At 38.1% G+C, this 24,915-nt stretch overlaps 1 protein-coding gene across 42 annotated transcripts in view; it reads right to left on the reverse strand.

Moving 5' to 3' along the window:
• Nucleotides 1-24,915, reverse strand: part of DST (dystonin) — a 440,189-nt gene that overhangs the window by 50,945 nt on the left and 364,329 nt on the right. For 37 of the 42 annotated variants that reach the window (XR_011430068.1, XR_011430067.1, XR_011430066.1 and 34 more), the window contains 10 exons: nucleotides 23,576-23,746; nucleotides 20,784-20,950; nucleotides 18,262-18,421; nucleotides 17,714-18,040; nucleotides 16,913-16,997; nucleotides 15,435-15,676; nucleotides 14,297-14,503; nucleotides 4,368-4,487; nucleotides 4,072-4,179; nucleotides 2,158-2,376 (listed from right to left, as the gene is read on the reverse strand). Coding sequence is in view for 39 of the 42 variants with exons in the window: in XM_023624291.2 (XP_023480059.1) it covers nucleotides 2,158-2,376; nucleotides 4,072-4,179; nucleotides 4,368-4,487; nucleotides 14,297-14,503; nucleotides 15,435-15,676; nucleotides 16,913-16,997; nucleotides 17,714-18,040; nucleotides 18,262-18,421; nucleotides 20,784-20,950; nucleotides 23,576-23,746 (1,806 nt within the window). In the remaining 3 variants the exon portion in view is untranslated. The remainder of the gene's footprint in view (nucleotides 1-2,157; nucleotides 2,377-4,071; nucleotides 4,180-4,367; nucleotides 4,488-14,296; nucleotides 14,504-15,434; nucleotides 15,677-16,912; nucleotides 16,998-17,713; nucleotides 18,041-18,261; nucleotides 18,422-20,783; nucleotides 20,951-23,575; nucleotides 23,747-24,915) is intronic. The other 5 variants (XM_070245731.1, XM_070245717.1, XM_023624282.2 and 2 more) reach the window with 1 other exon arrangement.

The raw sequence follows: 24,915 nt of genomic DNA on the forward strand, positions 1-24,915 counted from the left end.
AACATGCTGCACACAAAAGCGTGGGAAGGGCATTCTGTAATCTAGCTCCTGGGTGGTCCAGGTTGAGATTTTCTTATTTTTGTTTCATATTATTAGATCGAATCTTCATGCTGCTTTACAGAATGGAGATGGGGATGGTAGCATCAGCTAATATATAATCTCATGGAAAAGGAACATGTTGTACACGTTCTGGTGTCAATAATCTATAAGGCATGTTTGCAAGACAAGCTCACACTTAGTTATCAAGATACTCCCACATAAAATGAGAGATCTCTGCTGAGATTTCTTGAGTTGCCCGGAGTCAGAGTAGATTTCATCTGTGCAGCAGCACTAGGAGGCACGTTTCCTAGGGAAGTGTGGAGATAAACCTTTTCGCACCATTCCAGGACAGATAAGAGAACACCTACTAGACGCCTACTTAGGTGTGTGTACACAGGGAGAAAGGACCCCATAGGAGATGTCTTCTGCCTCAGATGTAACAAAATCATTCTTGGCAACATATCATTGTGAGCCCAGTTATCCCGGAGATAGTTCATGTGACTTCAACATGGCTCTTGGAGCCATTTTTCATTCCTGGCTAGAATGAACTAGATGTTCCCAAAAATAGCTGAAGAGGACGTTGTAAAGCTGCAGAAGAAATGCCATTCTAGAAGGCTGTAAATATTCTGAACAATTTAGTATGAACAATTTGAAGACTTGGCTATAATGTTTTTGTAGTTCCCTTTATATATAAAATCATAAATTTCGTTAGCTGAAAGATTATGCAAAAAAAGGAAAATAAATTTTATTTTTATCATCCATTTAAAATTATTATTGATTAATTATACTAATTAAATAATATATTCCATTATTTATTTATTAAAATAAAATTAATTTTTAAATTTTCAGTTCAATAATGTTCATTTCTATACTATTTGATGTTATGCCAGAAACATAGCTACTCAGTTCTCACTTCAGAGTAGAAAAAAGTCCATGAAACATTTTATATTAAAAATCATTCAGTGGTAGGCATGAGGACTTCTGCAACAAATAAACATTTAAATTCAATTCTACCTAGTTTTTAAGTCTTTCTCCTGCCAAATGATTTAGAAAAAGGTCCATAAAATTTCCATTTTGCATTAAATAAAGTGTTCTCCAGAACTCGTTTCTAAATAAATACTTCAGTTAGAGATATTCTTCAATGCCAATATATTAAAAAGTAGACAAACAAGATTAATAAGTATGTCACATACTTCAAACAATGATGCAATTTACCCTGAGTTAAACTTTAGACACACACACACACACTGACTAGTCTCACAGTACATCTTGTACAGATCGGGGAGAATAATTATGCTCACAAGTCCAGAAATAGCAAGAACTCCCGATTTTTTCTGACAGTCTTGAACCCTCTCTCACTCAAATCTTTGCAAAATTTTAAGCTAGGTTAACATTTAAGTGACTGCTGAAGTAACGGCTTCATAATGCCATTTTATATATGTTTAAAACATGATATATTTGTAGATGTACAAGACTCTCTAGCTTACTCATATACGCTCACAGGAGCAGAGAACTTCAAAGGAGTTCCACGTACATAAGAAGAAAAAAAAAATGGGAACAATTTGTCTTTATAATTCAGCATTTTTCCTTTTCATAGACTTAGCTTTCACGACATTGTTATTTTGGCGCATTTGTTATGTTGTACATTTTCCCCAAGCTCAATGGCTTTGTGTGTACAATGTTGCTTTCATGTATTTCTACTCTTTGCTTACATTGTAGATGGCTCTAACTACTACACATAAAGTATTAAACAGTCAACATGTGTAAATTGAAAGCAATTCAACATACATAAATGGAAAGTACTTCAAAAGCGTATATCTCTAACATTTTAAAATGAGAGTTTTGTTTTGGTACCCAGACAGTTCAGATTGCACACTATTCTATGGAAGCCTTTGTGTAATTAATGACATACACAACTTGGTCAATATGCAGCAGTCTTCTCACTGTAACCCCTGGTCACAGTTAAGCACTGTGAAATAAACAAACTGTACAGACCAGAACACAATATTACCAAAATGTCCTACTGATGTAAGGTGTCTAACTGCATTAAAAAACACCATAAAAGTCATGATTCTCTTTTAACAGGAAATACAACATTCTCTTTGACACTGAGCTTACCCGATGTTCTTCTTGCTGTTGTCTTAGAGTCTCATATTCCAGGGCTGGGGCAGGAAGCTGAGAGATGATTCTCTGTGTTTCTGTCAGCCATGGCCAAAGCTCTTCATATGTTTCCCAGAACTGGCTGACCAGGGACTGTGCCCGCTCTAGCTGGAGATACCTCTCTGAGTTTACCTGGCAGATGGTGTCATAGTTCTTCAATACCTTGTCCAGTTTTTTCTAGAAATTAATATGAGGAAATGTGTTTAACTGGTCAGGTAGGCCAAATAGCACAAGTACTCCAGAATGTTTTGTCCAGCACTACATATCTGGCACAGACACTCAACAAACGTATGTTAAATGAATAAATCAAGAAAAGCTGTTTAGATCTTAACTGTTTATATGTATTAAAAAGCTCATTTTAGATTAAAGAAAAAGCCTCCATGTTTATCCATGTTGTTGCGTATGGCAGGATTTCCTTCCTTTTAAAGGCTGAATAAGATTCTACTGTATGCTAATGTTAAGTGTTCTTATCACAATAAAAAAATTGATATAATTGTAAAAAATAGTAAAAATGTGGAAACGTCTTAAAAGTACAACAACTGGAGATCAGGCCAATAAAATATGATATATTCATACAACAGAATTCTATGCTGTCATCAAAAATCATGGAATTTAATGACATAAGAACATCTCCAAAAAAAATATTAGGTGACAAACACCAAAATATAAATAAATAAGCAAGGCCTCAAGTTTTTATGAGAAAGACACTGAGCTCTCCAAAAATAATAAGCAAAATTCTCCAGCCATTCTTATAACGTCTTCTAGGTTAGAAAACAAGTCTCACGTAAGTCTAGAAACATGTACAATGCTTTCTCAAAAAAATAGAGACTACATTTTGCTAATAAAATTGTAAGAGGAAGTGCAAGTCAATAAAATTAATTATATATATATTAGAATCAAAGTAGAATATTATGCTGTCACTGATTTTATGGGGTGGTCATAGTGATCTAGATTATGCTATAAATTAACATCACAAACTAACAGCAGAAGATAAAGCACAATAGTAATCTAAGAAACTACAGAATGACACACAGTATTTCATGATGATCTGTATTTTTCATGTCAGAATCTTTGCAAAAATAATAAACAAAAGATTAAATTACAAACAAGTAAATTGCCATTGTAGAGCATAAACAATAGAGAAAGTATCAAGATATAGTGTACACTCAATTACTTTGTCTATGGTATACCTTAAAAGCAGTATATACTCTTTAAAATGGGATCTTAGGCAGACACATTCATATAATTTTTTTTGCCATGGGGATGTTTTCCTACCAGAAGCATTAATATATATTAATTTCTTTAGGCTGCTCAGATGTCTGAATATGAATTGAACTAAACATTTTTACTGTGGCTGGTTTTCTAACAATTTAAAGGATCATTAAAACTACATAAACTGGAGGCTTCCTTAATGACTCAGCTCATTTTTTTGCTATACAGCTTACTTCATACAGAACAGATTTCAGTATTAGTGAGAACCACATATTTTGGTCTTTGTTTCAGTTCAAGAGGCCCAAATGTTCCTGAAGCATATAAACAACGGTTGACATACATAATAACAATTTATACTGAAAATAACGGCAATAATGCAGCTAACATTAATTGAATGCTTAATATGTGCCAGTTAGTCAAGGACTCAAACCTTAATAGCTTTTCTGTCTACTAGGAAAGATTGTCCCCAGGGCGATTCCCTTAAGGAATTTTTTTTTCACTGTTATTCTGTAAGCTTGAAAAATGCCTTATTTAAGACAAATGGTTTAGCTGTTTAAATGGCAGCTGTGGATAAAGGAAAAGTGCTTTCCTAGGACTGAAAGCTCAACACATGGCATTTATTTAAGGGTCTCACTACCAGTCACACAGACAAGATGATACCTTCATTGATTGCTTTTCCTCTTCACTGCATGTGGTCATGATTTTATGTCCAGATTTAACAAGTTCATCAATAATATCTTTGTGTCTCAAAATCTCCATGGTGAACGTCTGTGATTTACCAAAATAAAGATTAAAAAAGGAGAGAGTGTGTGACTAAAAGGAAAACAATTAGGCAAAGTAGCTAAAAATACCAAGTTACACGAGAGGGGTCTTGCAAAGTACATCATGCGAGCACATTTCCAGACTTGGAGCACACAGCAAATCATTTAGATGCAACTGGAAATGTACTTCTTCACCTTTTGAACCTGCAGCTGAGCAGAGGTCTGGTCTTGCTCAAGCCTGATGTCACCCAGAGACATCAATTTCTTTTCTGTTTCAGTAATCCAGGATAACTCAGCATCAGCCGCTTGGTCAAACTAAACAAAAGATAAATAATTAGGTCAGCAAGTTCCTGTAACTGGTGCCAGAAAAACACCTATCTAGGTTTCTTTTAAATATCCTTATTACACAAGTGGAAAATCTGAGCTTATCTCTTCATAGCATCCTGAAATCATTCATGATAATGACTAAAGTTATAAAAAAAGGAGAACTTCCCACAGAGTAATTAAACACAAGCTGTTAAAACATGTTAAATCCATAAGACAGCATTAATGATTTGAAGACAGCTAACACTGTTGCCTTCTTTTTGGTAGTTCTAAGAATTTTCTCCTTAGGAGTACTATCCAAATTGAACAGCTATAAACCCAGTAGCTGGATACCATCTTTCAATCATTTCCTCCATCTGTTTAACTCTTATGATATGCAAGTAGCATTCTGATATCAAAGCACACAATTCCTAGGAAAAAGAATGAAATATTCCATTTATTTTACTATGTGTTTATAAGTGTATGTATAAAATATGTCTCCACGTATGCAGAGAATACCCCAAATGACTCACATATAATTTTTTACATCTCATTCTATAATAGCAGACAACAATTTCAAGAGCATTCATAAATATGTTGAGATTTTATTTTCTTGACCATAAGAGTAATTCATGGTAGAAATTCATAAAGTGCAGAAAAATATACAGAAGAAAATTAAAACCTGGAGTTAATACTATTGGTATTTTAGTGAATTTTCTTCCAGAAGCTGAGAAAGATTTATAAAGGTCTGGGATAATACTGTATAAACATTTTCATATCCTGCTTTTTCATTTATTATGAATGTTTACCATGTCATATTCTTTTAAATGTGCTTTTTAAATAACATCACTGTATTCTAGCATACCTGGATATTTTCATCTAGGCTCTCTGCATTTTTTGCTATTATATGAACAATCCTGTAATGAATATTCTTGTGTATAAATCTGTTGGCATCTCTAATTAGTTCCTTAGGGTAGAGTCCTAGAAGTTGACTACCAAGTGAAAGAGCAGGCACATGTTCAATATTTCGCATCACATAAACCCGAATGCCTTCCAGAGCCAAGCAGTTATCATAAATGAGTAAAGCTGGCAAGTGACACCACGAGCACCAATGATAAATGGTAACTAACAATGACCTCAGTTGGAAGATTTAATGGGGAATGGACATTGTGAGTATTCAAGTCTTGTACTGCCAAAACTTCTAAGTTTTCAAGAGAATCTAGAAATCTAGATGGAGGTAGGGGAATAACTGGGTGAGGGGAGAGAAGGGTGGAGATAAGAAACTAGATTGGAAAATAATTTATGCATTCCTGCAACACTACGCAGACTCATGGGAAGACAGAATAATGTACTTTTCTCTGTTCCTTGTAAGTACACCTAAAAACCCTGGGCATTGTATATAAAACACACATAAGAAGACTGGAAAGGAGAGAGGAGGGAACTGCTGTGGGCCCTGGGACCCAAGGACGACACAGTGCTGAGTTCCCTGGGTTTTCGTCTTGTCTCACATAACCTTAACTGGATACTGGAGAACTAGTTACCCAGAAACACCGACAGGCACAAAGCCCCAAGAAAAGCCAGTTCTCTACCAAAGGACCAGGAAAAGGGCAGCTTGGCAAGATGGAAAACTTTTAGACAATAACAGCTCTACTCTAACTAAACACCACAGAAAAAAGCTGTGGTCCCACCCATGCCAAGAAAGGCCAAATGGGGAGCCTAGATTTCCACCCTCATGAGACTATAAAAGGCGCCAACACCCTCCTAGGGTGACATCAGAGAGGTCAAGCAGGGAGCGAGAACTTTCACTCCCACTGGCCAACACTAAAGTCCCTGCTCACAGTGTCAGTGGAGACCATGTGGAGAGGCCACCCTTCCTCCTCTCCTGAGGGGTGGTGTCAGAGAAGGCCTAGAGGAGAGTCAGGATATTCACCACCGCTCAGTGGGAATGTGGCCACCTTCACTGTGGTGCCAGTAAAGACCACCTGGAGATCTGGAACTTCCACTCCCATCCAGCAGAAATGAGGACCACTCCCCTTAGGCGTCATGAGAGGTTGAATGGGGAACCAAGACCTTTACTTCCACCTCGTAGCACCCCCGCTTCTTCTGCCAGAGTGTTGGCAGAGAAATCCAGTTAAAACGGAAAGTTTAAGACCCAAGACCCAGAACATAACACCCAGAACCAAGAAGATCTCAAACTAAACTAAAGATAATCAACAGACGTCAATACCTAAATAACAGAGATGTTAGAATTATCTGACAAAGATTTTAAATCAGCCGTGATAAAAAGGCTTCAAGGAGCAATTTCAAACACAGTTGAAACAAATGAAAAATTAGGTGCCCTCAGCAACAAATCAGAAAGTCTCAGCAAAGAAACAGAAGATATAAAGAAGAACCAAATGGAAACTTTAGAACTTAAAACTATAATAACAAATAAAAAGTTCAGTGGGTGAGAGATCAATGAAATGGACAGAGGAAAGAATCAGTGAAGTAGAAGACAGAACAACACAAATTGCCCAATATAAATAACAGAAAATAGACTGAAAAAAAATATCAAAGAGCCTCAGGGGCCTGTGGAACTATAATAAAAGATCTAATATTCACGTGAGTGGAGTCCCAGAAGTGGAAGAGAAAGAGGTTGTGGCTGAAAAGTACTCAATCACTCTTGAAATGGGAACCAGAAAATTACAGAAATGGAGACCAGATTTGTGGTTGCCAGAAGATAAGGAGAGAATAGAGGTGGGAGGGAATAGACATGGCTATCAAAGGGCAACAGGAGGGATCCTGGTGGTGATGGAAATGTTCTGTATCTGGATTGCATCAATGTCAGCATCCTGCTTGTCATACTGTACTATGGTCATGCGCCACATAACGATGCTTTGGTCAACAAGGAACTGCATATACAACGGTGATCCTATAAGATTAGTACCATATAGCCTAGGAGTGTAGTAGGCTATACCATCCAGGTTTGTGTAAGTGCACTCTATGATGTTTGCACAGCGACAAAATCACCTAAGGACGCATTTCTCAGAATGTGTCCCCATCGTTAAGCAATGCATGACTGTATCATTTTACAAGATGTTACCACTGGGGAATCTGGGTAAAGGATACAGTGGGATCTCTATTATTTCTTCCGATTACACGTGAATCTACAATTGTCTTAAACCAAGTTAATTAAACAACTCTGTGTGGGTAACCACTCATCTGTAAGTTCCTGTTTGTATTCTCTCTTTTAGATTTATACGCCAGCTGTCCTTCACATAGGATGTACTAATTATATTCCCACAAGCAGAGTTTTGCTGTACCCTAGTCACCATGGTATATAATTTATTTTTTAATAACATTTGTCAAACTTATTGGTAGACTTTCCTTAATTATAAGGAAATAACCTGCCAGCAGTAATCTGGCACAAACATTAACAGCACTGATTAAGAGTATTGTTACGGTCTCAATCTCACGAATAAAAAATAATAAATTATAGAAGTGAAAAATACCTATTATTAAATTATCATGAAAAATAATCATCAAAAATATCATGAACCCACTTGCTTTTACTTTTACCAAATGATGAATGAATAAACAAATATTGAAACCATTTGCAGGTCAATTTCTTTTAGTCAAGAGGTTAGACAGAAAAAAGAAATTAGATAATCATCTAAATAATGGGCCCAAATCAGAAATAAATAGGGATTAAAATAATAATCTTACCTTTATCTTTAAAAAATCAATTGCATAAGGATATCAAAGGGAAGATATGGCTTAAGAGACCTTGGCCTAACAATCTCTGGAAGGGCCACCTGAACAAAAGCTGAATATACACCAACATCACCAAAAAACAATGGGAAGTCAGGCTGCTTTAAGACGACCAGGCAGTCACAGAATCATACGTGCTGACTAGAATACATTCGTCACCCTGGGCTCTCCTTCGACTGTCACACATTTAAGAGGATCAGTGACATGCTAAAGCTGTTCCAGATAGAAATTCAGAGCTTCAGCCGTCAGAGTTGGTGAGCTCCCTTACAAGGGCAGTACTTCTAAAAGGACTGTGTGCACATCCAGCAGAACGACTTATTTTTCCTATATTTCCCATAACATTATTTTTTAGTGAAGGCACACTTTTCAGAAACCTTATCAAAGAGGGTCATGGTTTGCACATAGTAGTGTTAATAAATGTTTTATTCACCTATTCACTACTTTTTCTGCTATTTGGGACAAATCAGAACAATATGTACTACAGAGGGAATCCTGGTAAACCATGTGAAAAATTCTATCTTGATCTGGTTCAATAATTTTTGAGTCACTTAGTTTCAAATGGAACTACTCATTTGCAATTATTGATCAACATGAAAAAGAAAAAAACATTTCATCCACTAATTCAGCAGCTTCAGATGTGGAAAAAGAAACCTTCATGAAAAGCAAGTGGAAAAGTCTTCTATGCATGGATATTAGCTTTCAAGCTGTATATATACAACGAACCTTTATTACATGATTCCTATGATTCACTTAAAGAGTACAAAACAGAAAAACAGTCCAGCCCTTTCTACCTGAGTGTAAATGCTGCAAGATATTGGAATAAAATTTAATAGCGACGACTTTTTTCTTCTATTGCTCCTTGAAAAAATAAAGTGACGCACCATCCCTCTTGTTTGTGTTCAGGCTATTTTTAGTATTTATATGACCGGCCTAATAAAGAAAGCCAGTCTGTTAGTGTTAATACTAGTTTAATACTACGCCTCTCTCTCTCTCTAAAAAAAAAAGTACCCAATGAAAAACAGCATGATGATACCATCTAAGTTGCCAAAATGGAAAGCTGAAACTCAAACATTGTTTCTTTAACCAAGGCAAATATTTGCTCTGCTAAAAGAAAACAAGACTTCAAGCAGAAACTTCCCTTCTGTCCTTTAAGAAATTTTTTTATTAAATTAGCAAATATTTATTGTTCACCAACAAACGGAATAGTCACAGGGTCTACAGTAAGCAATTTACAGCAAAGCAAGGCATTTTACTTAGGTCTGTAACTCTTTCAAATGACTATTTAACATGTGTATCTCTAATGGGCCATAACAACCACATTTCACACATGAGTAAGGTGGAGAGTAAATTTACTAGACCAAATTTTAATAAATTTGCTTACTACTCATACAAGTAGGAAAAACTGACTGCAGATAAATTGTAGATAATCTTAGCATCCAAAACTGCATTCTGGGAAATATCTTAATAGGTATCATCAGTGGGGTCTAACCATCAACCTGAGCTACCATAACTCCTATCATAGTTGACCTAGCATTTCAGAAATTTCCTACAAGTTAGTAAAAGATATTTTAATTGGCTAGCTCTAAATATTCCTGAAAAACACTCTCTAAAACAATAACAGCTAGCATTCTATTGAACACACTGCTCTAAGTGCTTAACGTGCGATATCCCTTTTCATCTTGACAACTGTATAATGTGGGTTTTACCATTAGCTCCATTTACAGCTGAGAAAAGTGAGGCAGAGAGAAGTTAACTGATTTACCAGCGATTACTCAGCTAGTAAATGTTGGATCTGAGATTCGAACCAAGGTGGTCCGAGCCCTAGTTGCCAAGTTGTGTCACTTGTGTTTGTACATAGTTCGGGCTTCATGAGCTCAAAATATTCACATGATTTCACCAAAAATGGCTCGAATACCACAACAGTCAGTAAGTGGTCGGTTTTAACTTACTACTTAAACACTTCTCCGATCTCTGACAAATTGCTTTTGTACTTATCTAGAAAGTTTCTCTTGAGTGGAAAGGTTGAAGAAAGACAGAGTGATAAGAACCTTAATCTCAAGGACATCCTTCTACTCCCTTCCCCTGGCGGGATCTTATCACTTTCTTTTGATTAGCATTTCCTTCCATTTTGCTTCTAGTCATGGTATTTTCCCACCCCCAACACCTGGAGGGTCTGCACAAATCGCACTTCCCTGGGGGAGGTTTCCTTCTAGTTCGTTCAAAGAAACAAACAGGTGTTATTTTTCTCCAAAGCAGATTCCCAATGACCCAATGAGCTGTTTATATTAAATGCACCCAAATCACCAACCCCTGTGCCTTCTCACTGGGGTTATTACGGCCGGCTAAAATAACCCAAGCCACCAGAACTGCCAAGAGTGCCTGCGATTCCCAGACCCAGTGAGGCACACGCGTTCTAGCAACTTCTGACAACTACATTTATAAGAGGCCAAGGACAGTGAACTTCTCTCAGGTTTAAACAATTACAGCGGTCTGAGTTCAGGCTACAAGTCTGTACATCTTTCAAGCAAAAGTGCCTCTCCCCGTTTCCACAATGCCCTTTTGGATCCAATTGCAATTAGAGAAAAAAAGCAACAAAGATCTGTTACTTTGTGTAGGGGTTTAACATGCGAAACTATGTACAGTTTCTAACTCAGATAATGGCATGTATTGTGGGAAGGAGGCAGCTGTTTTGTTTTTTAATAAAACTCGTCACCACTATTTACACTAAGCTGCCTTGCTTCCACTCAGATTTTTCCTAAAAGTAATGAATGGGCCCAATTCTTTCAAAAAAGAATATCCTCTTCAAATGTGTAAAATCAGATTTAGGGGCTTTTGACTGGCAGCACTGAGTGCACGTAGGCCTCACTCATTTGCTCATCATTGAGGCTATTCAATTATTTTCCAAATAATAAACATCAGTCAAATTTACAGAGGGCCCTCGGCTCTACAATTTCAAATTTCAATGGCACATCTTTTCAAAACTGTTATTGTGATATAGGATTAACAGGAAAAATCTAACCATGTTAAATCAGGACTGTTTTAAAAACAAATTTATACAGGGCGGTTACAAAGTACATGCTAATTAGAACATATCTGTATACTCCCTTCCCTTCTCTCTTCAAACTTTTATTTTTTTTCCATATTTTCCTGGACACCCTTCATGTCGACGTTTGGAAGCCAGCACTCTGTGATAGTGTCCTGACTGTCCACAAAGTCCCATGCATTTGTGAATTCCAAAAACCAGGTGACAACATTATAAAGGAGGTAGATTTGCATATAAACAACCTTAATGCTGGGCAAAAGACGAAACATCTTAAGAGAAATTTGTTTGGAAAACTGAACATTCAGTTATTTAAAATCTAGTTTAATTTAGCCAGGTTATTCAGGGACAAACCATTAAATCTATAAGTTTAAAAATTACCAAGTCATGTTCAAGGCACACAGCCTCACCCCCTCACTTGAAGGTATGGGTATGTTGGGGGTAGGGATCCGGGAAGAAGCAGCTGTCAATAAAACAAATTGTTGTGACTGAAGGTATGTCTAAAACGATGGACTGTGACCAGATCATGTCTAAGTCTCAGATGGAGAAAAGACACAGAGTGGTAGATGATTTGTTTTTACAACATAAAACAGTATAAAATATGTGGCTAACATCTAGGTCCAAAGACTTTTTTTTTTTTGCATCATTCTTTTTATATTTCATGGATGTGTTATTATTGGGTGAACAGAAAATGAGTATTTTAGTATCAAACTATACTCTGGCCCTGATTCCAAACACCTCCTAGTGGGCAAAGTTATAAAATAATATCAATGATATATAAGTATTAGCACTTCATAAACTTAGAAATTATGAGTTTAGAAACTATTGTTTTGAGTGCAAAACTAAATCTCTGTCAAATCAGAGAGACAGGCACAATTTGTTCTTCAACTTGCCTAGAGTGTTATTTCATGACCCTTTCAGTGTTGCGTTCTCGTGTCTCATAGTCCTTATAGTTGGAAATCCTCGCATTACATCTATTTTACTGCAGTAATGGCACCTTCCTTCAAATTATTGAAAGAGGTTAGAAAAAAAATAAATCACCTCTTAGTAGTTTTCCTCTCTACATAATGTATGAGGAGGCACGGCCATGAGACAGAATGGGATTGGATTAAATTCTGGTTGCAACTCCACCATGTCCTAGCTGGGGGACCACAGGCAAGTCACCTCATCACACACCGCACATGTTCCTCCCAGCTCTAAATTGTGTGTCTGTTTAGCCTTCCCGGAGCTATTTCTTTTCTTTTTGATGGCTTAAGTACATTTTATTGGTTTTCTTTATTACTAGAAGTATTTCATCAGACAGACTTGCAGGCATTTCAAAGGAATGCAGATATAAATACAGAATAAATCCACATGAACAAGCAGAAGATATTAACGGCACTAATATCAGCTGTATGACCTCCTGGTAGTAAGATACTTTTACTACATGCATTTTCTCTCTCTCTCTCACTCTCAAAAGGAAGGCTGGAAGGATACAGACCACGTTGTTTACTCATTCTTTCTTCCAAGAGTTTTTCTATCTTCTTTCAGAAAATCTTGAAATTTTCTATAAGGAATGATTGTCTCAGGAAAAAAACCCCCACAATAATTGTTATTTTCCTAAAGGAGATATGTTTTGGGTTCTAGAAGATATATACTGATCTGGTTACTTTTTTCTTTTTTTAACTTTGGAAAACATCTGCAAAACCTTCAGTAGAACTGGGCTACAGTAAATGATCTTGGCACAGGTCAGAGTTTACTAAAGAATGCAAGCTAACCTGTCACCCTGACCTTATTACTGTCCTACTCCATTGAACTAACCAACCAGAGTCAACTTCTCAAGAAAAATCTTACTCCCAAGAGTACAGAATATTTGTCTTGCTATTTAGAGAAGTCTTCAGTGCCAGTTCTGAAATGCTGAAATAAACCTTGGAGAAAAAAATTCAGTATTTTCATATAGTTGAACAAACTTCACCCCCAAAAAAGTACTTATTTTCCTATAATAATGAGGCATACAAATTCCTCCAAACTTTGCTATCAGAGTCATGTAAACACATTCCTCGGGCATGAATGCCCTCCCTTGCAAAAGTTTCTTAGGCAGGCTTTTTGCTATCATTGTGTTTCATCGGCTTTTGTGATTCTGAAGGACAACCCTGAAACGAGGAGTGGAGCGTTATGCTTAGAACCGTATAAATTACACTTTTACGGCAACCTTAGAAAATTAATTTTGGATGCTCCCACACCATCTGCTTGCTTTGTGTTTCTAGCTTTTGGCGTATGTTAGTAAAAGCTTAGTCACCTACCTCCCCAACCTCTGTTCTATAGTATACTGCAATTCCACACTAACCCTGCCACTGAAAGTTTGCTGTGTCTGATGACTTAATACAGAGATTTCAATAAAAGTTAATCAGAATGTGTATCATAAACTTCTATTTCCAGGACCCCACTCGTTGCCCACAGTTTTCTGGGGGAGCTGTGGCCAAGGGCTCAGTGCCCATAAAACTCTCTGGAACCATAAACTCTGCATGAGTCGCAGACAGGTCAGAAACTATCATTTTTTTCCCCTTCAGTCATCTTCAGAAGAAACTCTACACGACCAACAGGACTGTTTCCTTTCTATAAAGAACACACCCTCTCTTTGCCATAGCTATGTGTCAATGAACAGTCGATACTGACTTACATGATCACTCAAAATATTTACTCGCGTACAGATTAGACTTAGCTAAGGCACAAAATTCACATCAGACGTATGCACAGTTGCAGACAAAAAGCATTTTGTTAGGAAAGCAGGGCTGGTCTTGCCAGTGGCTGACTTGCTGAGGGAAGTCTGGGAAGCCAGGAGGCAGATGGCTGCTAACAATGTCCAGATTAGCCTTGCCCTGGCTCTCAGATGTCGAAGTAACGCAGTCAAATTCTTTCCAAATCCCCTCTTTCATTTTTGAAGCATAACAAATGAATGGAAACACTATTAACAGAAAGCTTTGTTCAGGTAAAGGCTCTGGGAATAACTGGAGAAAATTTATTGCCCGGAAAACAGACCACTTGCCCCTACCTGCTGTGACCGCAGAAGGGCGGCGTCGATCTCCTCCACCTTCTGGGTGATGGTGTCATTTACTAATCGGTAGCGGTCATTGTCCTCAGCCACCATTTTTTCAAGTCCTTCCCTGGCCCTCCATGGTACCAGCTCCAGTAAGGCGCCGCTCACTTCATTAAGGGAGTCCAATACGGCTTTTCTGTTCTTAGCTTCCTTTTTCAGTTCCTGAAAACAGAATTAAGAAAACATACAAATCTGTGGGTAATGCTTAAGAGTTTGAACAGGCTTTTCCTCTAACTGTCCTTGGGGCCAAAGTCCTTCGCAGGCCAATAAGGCGACGCATTGGCCCCCTTAGTTTCAGTTAAGTTCTATAAACCTTTGTTATGGAAAGCCATTTTGTAAAAAGGAAAGTGTTTCCTGAGAAGTTCCAAAGAACAATTCATTTGGACAGGCGGCAAGACGTTATCTTTGAAATTTAACATAAATGTTTAAAATTTGGGAAATGAAATCAAGCAAGTTAACATGCATTATTCTTCGCTTTCTGGTAACCTCTAAGTAATGGGGTACCAGAAAAGTGAAATAAAGAGGCAAGTCCAAGCCAGAATGAAGTGACCCTCAAAACGAGGACATACTGGCTTTAAGCCATCCTGGCTGCTGGACCATCACAGGCTGCTCTCACGGACTCCCCTTCACCCACATGTGATCACACTTCAGGGATGATGAAAACACAGGCCGGTATCTCTGAAGAGAAGAAGGATTAGCAGGGTGGAATACCACTTTTGCAACATAATTACAAAAGCCACCTCACGTTATGCATCTATCTTACAAAAATATTGTTATTTTAATGAATTACGTGTATCGCTGAAACAATGGCTATTTCCCCTTTTTTTCCTGTTTTCATCATTCTCCCTCTTGTGTAATAAACCATACTCTCAACCATAAGACTCTGGATACAAATTATAATACACTGTTTTCATCTCTGGGCTCCTGAAAGTTTAAACAGTTGATCTGCTGCCAATTTCTGTTGGGTCCCCGCCCACCAAGGCGTCCTTCAGCACATTCGCAAGGATATGAGATAATCATCATCTCATTCCTCTGTGAGTGAGGCTCCCTAAAAGATCACAAGTCGATCCAAAATGTAGAAATCAGAGCATACCTTCTGCCTCACTTGCGCTTCGCTTGCTGCTTCTCCCTTCAGGACCTGAGTTTCGTAGGAAAGCAATTCCACCTCCACTCTGTCCAGCCAGGCGCAGAGCTCCTCGTGCGTGGAGTGCAGGCGCCGTGCAAGCTGCAGGGCCTGGTCCAGGGTCTTGGCTACATCCGTGCTCAATTTAGTAATGTCTTTGTACCTTGCTTTAATGGCTTCCAATTTATCTTGAATTATTAAAACTTCATCACCTAAAATGTCAAAGGCATGTTACACCTCATGAAAGGAAAGAAAAGCCTGGGGGAGGGTTTCTTCAGATATTAATGGGCACTGATGGGATTTGTTGGGGTCGGGGGTGGGGGAGGGAAGGAAACATTTTTCTAAAGATGATCTGAGCCAAGAGAAGCCCTTGGCTAGGTTTTAATCTTTCCCAGGATTTCTGGCAAATCTAAACAGCTCTGAAAATGCAAAGACAAAGACTGGAAAGAGTTCCAGTGCCTTCAGTTATGTGGAAAGCATCCCCTTGACATCTACCTGTAGGGTGCTTTCAGTTTCCAAGCATTGGGTTAAAAACTGCTGGGGTCAGATACTGACTTCATGGCCTGCCACCCTGCACAGGACACAGCCTCTCTGTGCACCTGGTTCCTCATCATCACACCGGGATAAGAACAGAACCTACCTCATAAGGCTGTGATAAAAACTCAATGAATTTATATTCGCAAAGTGTTTAGAACAGTGCCTGGCATATGTGTGTGTGGGTATGTGTGTGTGTGTGCGCGCGTGTGTGTGCTACATGTATGTGTACACTAAAAATAACAAACTCATCTGCACTATTCCAGTAGATCCTCTCTTGCCTGTATCTTATTTGCAGACACCCAGAGAAACTGAGTCCTGGGTTCAGGAACCTCCCAGTTCAAGGTTCTAGATACTACACTGAATTCCTCTAACTCATAATTAATGGTACTTTCCCCCACCACAAACATACCCTGAACTGGATATGGGTACAATGAAACTTTCCCATGGCCAAAGGAATTACTAAAATAAGTTAGTTTGTATCTGTTTTCTTAGTGATTTCAAACACGGAGAAATGAAGCCTGGGTATGGGCACAATGTGTCACTGAATGCAATCTATCTTAAAGTTAAAAAAATTTGTCTACAACCCATGTGCTCATCTAGAACAACTGCCTTCCACAAGTGGAAAACTAATGTAACTCCGCCGTGGGCTTCTCTGTCTGTCTCCTGCGCCACAGTGCTGTGTGTTATGAGTAATACACACAACTTCCATTAAGAACTCAAGTGAGATCATGAGAAAAAAGTGAGATCATGTTCCCAAACCCCCTTGATGGGTATTTAAAGCATTCTCCAGAATGAAGTCTTGGAGTGGCCCCAAAATTATTAAGTGTTTTGGTTTTCCCCCATCCCTAAAATATTTTGAAAGCAATGCAAACTGCTGACTGCAGGACGATTTGATGTGGAAGGTGCCTCACCTGTTGTCTGTTTAAGGAGTTCTAAACCATTCAGCAATGCCTGATCAACATTTTCTTTTCTGAGGAGGATGTCCTCTTGCAGAATCTAAAACACAGGTACCATTTTTATGTGGGGGAGGAAAAAATTTAAATAAGGATTAGCATTAGTTAATCTTAGAGAATTTTAATTGGGTTTCATAGAGATATAGCTGAGTAAACATCTCACATTTTCAAATACTCATTATTGTTCCCATGTTTACCCCTGCTTTCGCCATCGTGGCCCATGTCCCATGGTCATCCACCAAAATTCACAGCACACTCCCTTTCAGAAAATGGGCTATATAGGGATACTGGAGGAGTGGTTAATTAGGGGTCCTTGTCTACAGTAATAAAATAACAAAATGAAAAGTGAAAAATGCAGCTATTGAATAAATTAAAACTCTTTTTTAAAGTGACTTCATTAGGGGCTGGTCCTATGGCCTAGTGGTTAAGTTCAGCATACTCTGTTTCAGCAGCCCAGGTTCTACTCCCAGGCATGGACCTACAACACTTGTCAGTGGCCACGCTATGGTGCCAAACCACACAGAAAATAGAGGAAGGTTGGCACAGATGTTAGGTCAGGGCGAATCTTCCTCAGCAAAAAAAAAGAAAAGGAAAAAGAAGTGACTTCATTAAAAGTAACCAGTATACACAGGTCAAGTCTTTTTTGAGTCTAGCAATTCACCCAAATCAAAACAAACATAAAATAATAGAGAAATAAGGAAGACTGAGAAAATAATGACAACTGAAATGAAAAAAGTAAAATAAAATAAATCAAAATACCCGAAGTTCAGCCTGCTGCTTCCACAGCCCCTCAGGGCTGCAATCCTGGACTGAGAGCTTGCTCAGCTTGTCGTGCACTTCATTCAGCCAATTCATCAGCTCAACTTCATCTTCCCCAAAAATCTTAGCATTACATAAGGCCTGCTGGAGGAGCTCAGACCTGCTGTGACTTTTCTCTTGCATCTCAATGTACCACACTTGAGAGAAGTCTAATTTATTCTGTACCATATCTTTATCCTCCCTGGAGCTCAAAACCTTTAAGGACTGGCCAATGCTAACAGCCTGGTGTAAATGTTTATTGTGATTGATGATGTCATCTTCTAAGGCCTAAATAAAGTTAAAAAAAAAAAAGAGAGAAACAAAAGGAATGGACAAATGAAAATGAAAACATAAATAGAAAACATAAATAGAATGAAAGGATGACATTTGAAATGGGTTTAGTCTGCAATTACGCATAACACAACAATAGCACATAACTCAAATTTATGTCATAAAACCACAAAATAAATGGAAAACTGAATCTTACTAGTGTGTGATTGGTATCTTACTTTGTGCTGTGCAATTTGCTCCTCAAGTTTAGACGCTTGGGTTCCTATGGGCTCACAATTCGCCAGCCTCTTTTCTATGGTTGTCAGCCACTCATTCAGTGGTTCTAAGGTTTCATGAAATTGCTGTGCCACCACTGAGATACCTTCCAACTGACGATTCCTATAAATGTGCCAAGATAAAGGTCATTTAGGGATGAACAATGTGTGAAATATTCAGCAGCAATCTTCACTCATGCTCCTGCATTCTACTCTAAACATTTCTGTAGAAAACATCTAAGATTAAAACTAAAATCTCTAACATTTATAGGACATGTTAAAATAGCTCTTCTATTAAATAAAATGAAAGATGAACAACAGACCAACCTCAAGTGCCTGAATCTCATGAAAGTCTTAAGTAACTTGGTTATAATACTTATGATAATAACAGTTATAATAATAACAATAATAGGTAATATTTATCGAATACATATTCTGTGTTGGGCCCTAAGTGCTTTACATATTAATTAACTTTTATCAGAGAACCAGTTACTGAGATTGCTTTTAATCAAAAGGTCAAAATTGGGGGGCCAGCCCAGTGGCGTAGTGGTTAAGTTTACGCACTCTGCTTCAGCGGCCCCAGAGTTTACAGGTTTGGATCCCAGGCGCAGACCTACACACCGCTCATCAAGCCATGCTGGGGCAGTGTCCCACATACAAAATGGAGGAAGACTGGCTCGGATGTTAGCTCAGGGCCAATCTTCCTCACTAAAAAAACAAGGTCAAAATTGGATTCAAATTTTGAAGAACATCCACAGCTTTCCCCACAGTAGAATTAATGGCAATTGCTACTTCAAAAAGAACAGTGTCAGGTATTACATCCCCAAAGCAACAGCTGATATTCTGTGGATTAAAATATCACGAACAGAGAAGAAATATTCTGTGGACTTCTCTCTGCAATATAGTTTGAAATGCTTTTAGAAAACACATTGTGTCCTCAGTTGAAGAGGTACCAGGTAAGTTAAAATCTCCCTCCACTGTCCTTAGTTTTATCTAGGGAAAGTGATTGTACTGGTCTGTATACAAACTATCTGATTCAGTATCAAAGCCTGTAAATCATTTCTGCTGGACCAAGAGTTGCTGTTGTCTTGTGATTGTGTTTAATTCTTAGGGAATTACATGATTTGAGAAATAAGCTTTCCACAGGACAAAAGCAATTACGGAAAATTAGCACATGCTACTGAAATAATTTCTGTATCATATCACAAACTATATATCATATACTTTTTAACACTTTCAGTTGAAATACATTTGATCCTAAAAAAAATGAATTACATTACTACATTATTTTTAACTTCCGGATTTTCATTATCTGTGACTCTTTTCTAAATTCAAATATCAGTCACCCAGAAGCAGTGTAAATAATGACTTTGTGACTGGGTTTAATTTACTATGATTTAAAATGTGAGTGAATTTATTTATCTCTGTGAGAATCATAATAGGACCAATATCCTTCCATGTAATACCATTTTGAGGAAGGTTTAGGAAAAGAAGGCCAGTTATGTGGTAAAGCAGAGATCTAGACACTCATTCATTTATTTTTAAAAAAGTACTTAGTATCTCCCATGGCAGCCAGGGCACAATTTCCTGGGGCATTACACAGATGGCTAATCTATTGACACATATTAAAGGACAACATGAAACTTTTAGCTCCTTAGAAGCATCTTATTCTATGGTCCTAGAACTATACTTAATTCCATTCAATAACTCAGGATTAGATGAATCCTTCTTTTCACCATTCTAGTTACAAAGAAGGTAGGAATTTATGGAAAATACTCATTCTATTCAGTGGTTCATCTGTTTTCAACCCAACCAGTCTGTGTGTCTACACTTCAATGTAACTACTACTCAACATCCATCAATGTGATGCCAATGCAGGCAATGAAGAAACGTAATACAGAAATGTTGAGTGCAAAAACCCAGTGTAGCCATGCTCCAGGCTTCCTGGCTTTCATAAGCCTTACAGTATCCTTCCGCCTGCCTCGTTTCCTAGCTAACTCCTACTCCTCCTTTAAAACATAACTTAGCTGTCACTTCCCTGCCCCTAGACTAGGTTCTTCCTACTATATGCTCCCACAGCATCCTGTATGTTTGCTTTGAAACATCAAATGTGTACTACTTTCCAGCGGCTATAAAACCCTGCTAGATTGTATGCTCTCTGAGGGCAGAGATGATCCGTCCAGCTCACCCCTGTAAGCCAAGGCCTCGCTCTGTCTGATGCATGGTAGGCAGGCAATAACTACGTAACAGATGAAGGAATGAACTACCCCCAAGGGAAATGCTTTCCTTAAAACAAAGAGTTGGGACGTATGTGGTGACTACAGACATTACAGTTAGAAGATGAGGAGAGATGCCCACAGTCCTTGCTGCCTGTGTTCACATACACAACAAACAGAAGAAAATAACATGGAAAGTGTTACCAAAATACAAAATGTCAGCATTAAAGCCACTGCTACTCTTTCAAAAGCTGAAAGTATTTGTGTTACCTTGTTTCGGCTTTATTAAGCAAGGCCTCCCATCTGCTATCCAAGAGACTCAGTTGTTTCAAAATCTTTACTTTATCTGCAGGTTCTGCTGTGGCAGCAATTTTTTCTCCTTCTCGTTTGATCACCTCCACAGTAGATCTGCGGTCATCCAACAACCTTTGGAGAAGCTGGAGACAAAATGTCAAATTAAAAAACAACAACAACAAAGGAATAATTGTATCAGCATAAAGGAAAACATGTTCTAAGTACTTTAGATAACGAGACAAAATATATTTTTTGTATGGATTCACACACAAAAGGATGAAGTAAGATTTTAAAAAGAACCCATTTTGTTTAATGATTCATTACTCTTGAGTCAGACATTGTGGCAGTGGCTTTTCATAGTAGGTAAAACTCATACTGGTAAGGCCACTAAACCATTCATTATTAATTCTTTAATATAAAATAAGGGGGTAGAAGGTGCTGCTGAGCATAACTCCACTGCCCGAAAGTGCAAAATCCCCCTTATTGTACCGAAATGGGAATGCCCTAACCATTCACAATTATCTGTCCTGTTGAGACAGAAAAGATTATTATAAATCGTTACTGTTTTAAAAATCTTTTCCCATGTTAAACAATCCATTATAGACACAGAAATTGAGACTCAAAGCTAGTGAGGCTAAAACTAGAGGCTCTTGGCTCCTTTTACTAGGTGAGACTAGCTCCTAAAATCCTTCCTGAGGACGAAAACTAAAAACGAACCTTTAAATATCATTTCCAAAAGGAACAGAGGGTGGAAGATGTCAGAAATCTTCAAAGTTGGCCAAATAAGACTAATATTTCAGAATTTAGCAGCAGAAAAATAATTCAATTTAATTCTAAGGAAATATTGCAAGCAGCCTGGAATGGGATGTTTGACACAGGTAGCCAGAACTCAGGATACCTTGCTCTAATCTAATCAGAACAAGCATTTCACAAGCAAGCGCTAATATGCACTGGCACTGCTTTGACAGCAATGAGGAGGGCACAAGCAGACAGAACACTGAAACTTCATTGCTTCCTTAATCTGATCCTGACTGACAGTTAAGGATTAAAGATATGAACAGCTACCCAGAAGTAAGGAACAAGTTAGAAGCGTACTCTTTCACTTCATTTTGAGATCAAGACCACCAAAGCAGGAGGTAAGAAGAACATGTTTAAAAAGAAGGGGAAGAAACACAAATTCTCTTGACATAGGTTAGAGTCATTACAAAAATCAAAGCACAACAGGTGGTCTAGGTAGCAAAGAGAACAATTAAGTGTATTATTTTTGATAAACTTTAACAGCAAAGCTTCTAGCAATTAAGAAAGCAAAATCAACAAATAGGTTTTACTGGCTAAGCATAGTTCATTAACTCTGGGAGAAAAACAAAGGTTTAAATTAAATTGTGAATGGTAGCAAGCTACATTACTATATGTAATACACTATGTGTTTATCATATATATTATTTTATTACATTATGTATTATATATTTTATATATAATTCAAAAATCACACAAATGCAATATCTCCTGTTACACTTCTTTAATTCTTACCTTTAAATTGATTTTTCTTTTTTTTTGGTAAGGAAGATTGGCCTTGAGCTAATATCTGTTGCCAATCTTCCTCTTTTTGCTTGAGGAAGATTGTCCCTGAGCTAACACCTGTGCCAAACTTCCTCTATTTTGTATGTGGGATGCCACCACAGCATGGCTTGATGCAGGGTGCATAAATCCGCACTCTGGATCTCAACATGCAAACGCCAGGCCGCCAAAGTGGAGCATGTGAACTTAACCACTATGCCACTGGGCCAGCCTCTAAATCTATTTCTAATAGGTTAATTTCCTAATATCCTAAAGTCTTCAAAGAATTTTTAGAGAGAGAGTACTGAATGTTAAAGTTAAATTAAGCCTCTTAATCCATTCCTTTCTTTTTAAAGTTCCACACTGGAGAAACCTTACCAACGTCCTGTGTGCTAGGCCCTTTCTATATGTCATTTCAAGCCATGGCTGAAAAATTAGTACTGAAAACATCACTAAATGCTTCTAACTGACCACCACCATCAGGACACAAAAATGGTAAGGGTGGTCCCAAACAGCTATCGTCCTTCCAACGAGCATGTCTTTCCTACCTGGTCCTCTATTAGTAGTGTCAAAAGACAGAGTAGCATGCTCCTTGGCATCTATGAACCAAATATTTGCCTCTTTAGTATAGGCTGAACCATAAGAAAGCACCTGTATTTAATCTATTAAAAAGGCAACTTCATATGGCTCAACCTAATATATAAGAGAACAATGAAATTTCTGTCCAAAGTCACCTTTTCAGTGACCGAGGCCTTCCCTGACTAATCTATTTAAAATTGCACACAAACACCCCTATCCATTCTAGTATTTTCTGTTCGCATCCTTGCTCTTTCATTTCCTGATTCTTATCTCCCATCCTTGCTTTATTTATCACTTGCTAACATCATAATTTACTTACTCGGTTTATTGTCTCTCTCTCCGTTCCTCCATTCCCACTAAACCTTAAACTCAATGAGGAATTTTGATCTTTCTTATTCAGTGATGTGTCTCTAGCACCTGGAACAGTGCCTGATCCATGGGAGATGTTCAATAAAAATTTGTCGAATGACTAAAAACTAAAGTGTAGATCATCGATAACCAGTTAACTGGTTTATAAAATATAATAACTTATATTAATAGGATATAAATAAAGAGAGTCACAAGGTAGGTAAGTTTTACTCTCATGACTAAGATTTAACATGAAACACAATTCAAAAGCAGCACTAACTTACCTTTTGCTCTTGTATCTGGGCCTTCACCACTTTGAACTCGGCCGACGGGGGCTTCTGATTGGCCACAAGCTCCTCGGTGTCCGCCATCCAGCTGAGCAGGGACTCCAGGGCGTCCTGGAACCTCCCACAGTGTAGCAGCGCCTCCTGCAACTGGGCCGCCCTCTGAGCCACCTGCAAAGGTCCAGTTGTTCCAATTTTATTCACTTGTTTCATAAAAAAATGAAATTTGCCCGCCAGCCACTCCTTTTCATGCTCAGATTTTCTTTTCTTTTTCACTTAAAGTTTACCCAAAGCACTGATAGTGGGCAGGATAGGGGTGAAAAAGAGACAAACTTCAGCAAGTAGGCCAAGAAGACAAGGTTGCCATCCTGAACAGTCAATGTAAAAGGTGAAATGTTTGAGGTTTTAAAAATATTCAAAACATAAATGATTCAAATATTTTAAGGTTACTACAACAATGCTTTGGTTATTTTTATCATTATCCCTGGGATTCATTTTTTATTTCCTATTGATTAATATCAGGGATAATAATTTTTTTAAAAAGACTACAATTTAAAAAAAAAACTAACATAGCAGGGAGAATCAGAATTACATTTTGCTAGGGAAAATAACTATAAAGCATCCCATGAAATTCTGTGAGCTCCAAGCTCTAGAGCCCTTTTCTGACAGAGCAGGGTCTTTGTCTTCTAGTAAATGGGGTCTCAGTCCTGCACAGTGATATTCTGTTCCCCTCCTCACACATCTTTTCCTTTTGGACTGAAGAAGTAGTAGGCGTGATATTTTAAGCACTGTGGATAATACTTACACCTGACACTGCATTCCATTTGTGTCTGAAGAGCACTACAATATGCATCAGACTTTAAACAATGATAAATGTAGTCCTGAGACCTGGCAACGCCTAAGATTTCAATGCAGAGAAGAGGACAAGAACAATAACTGCCACCTCCAGACAAGCACGGCCGTCCAATACCAGTGTTCTGATCATCTATGCCATGCAAAGCGCTGCTGCTGTGTGTCAGCGGTATCTCTTCAGAGAGCAGAGCACCGTTTTCCAGTGTTTTCCCTCAAGGACATGGAGAAAAAGGTGGGATCTACATCTTACAGGTGAAATAGCATTTGGAGTTGATGGTCTATCGTGACGTTGGCAAACCCTTTGTCCAGGGCTGACAGACATAGTTGCTTTCGCTTACGTGGTGTGAGCTATTATCCAGTGCAAAATTAGTTGCTGACACTTGAAAATTAGAAAGCTTCACATAAAAAGTCAGATTTGCAGGTTCTTTTGAAAGTAAGTAGACTATCCGGCAACAGTGACCCTAGACCCCTCCGTGGCAATGACCTGC

Source organism: Equus caballus, chromosome 20, assembly GCF_041296265.1.
Source record: "Equus caballus isolate H_3958 breed thoroughbred chromosome 20, TB-T2T, whole genome shotgun sequence".
Classification (NCBI taxonomy): Eukaryota; Metazoa; Chordata; class Mammalia; order Perissodactyla; family Equidae; genus Equus; species Equus caballus.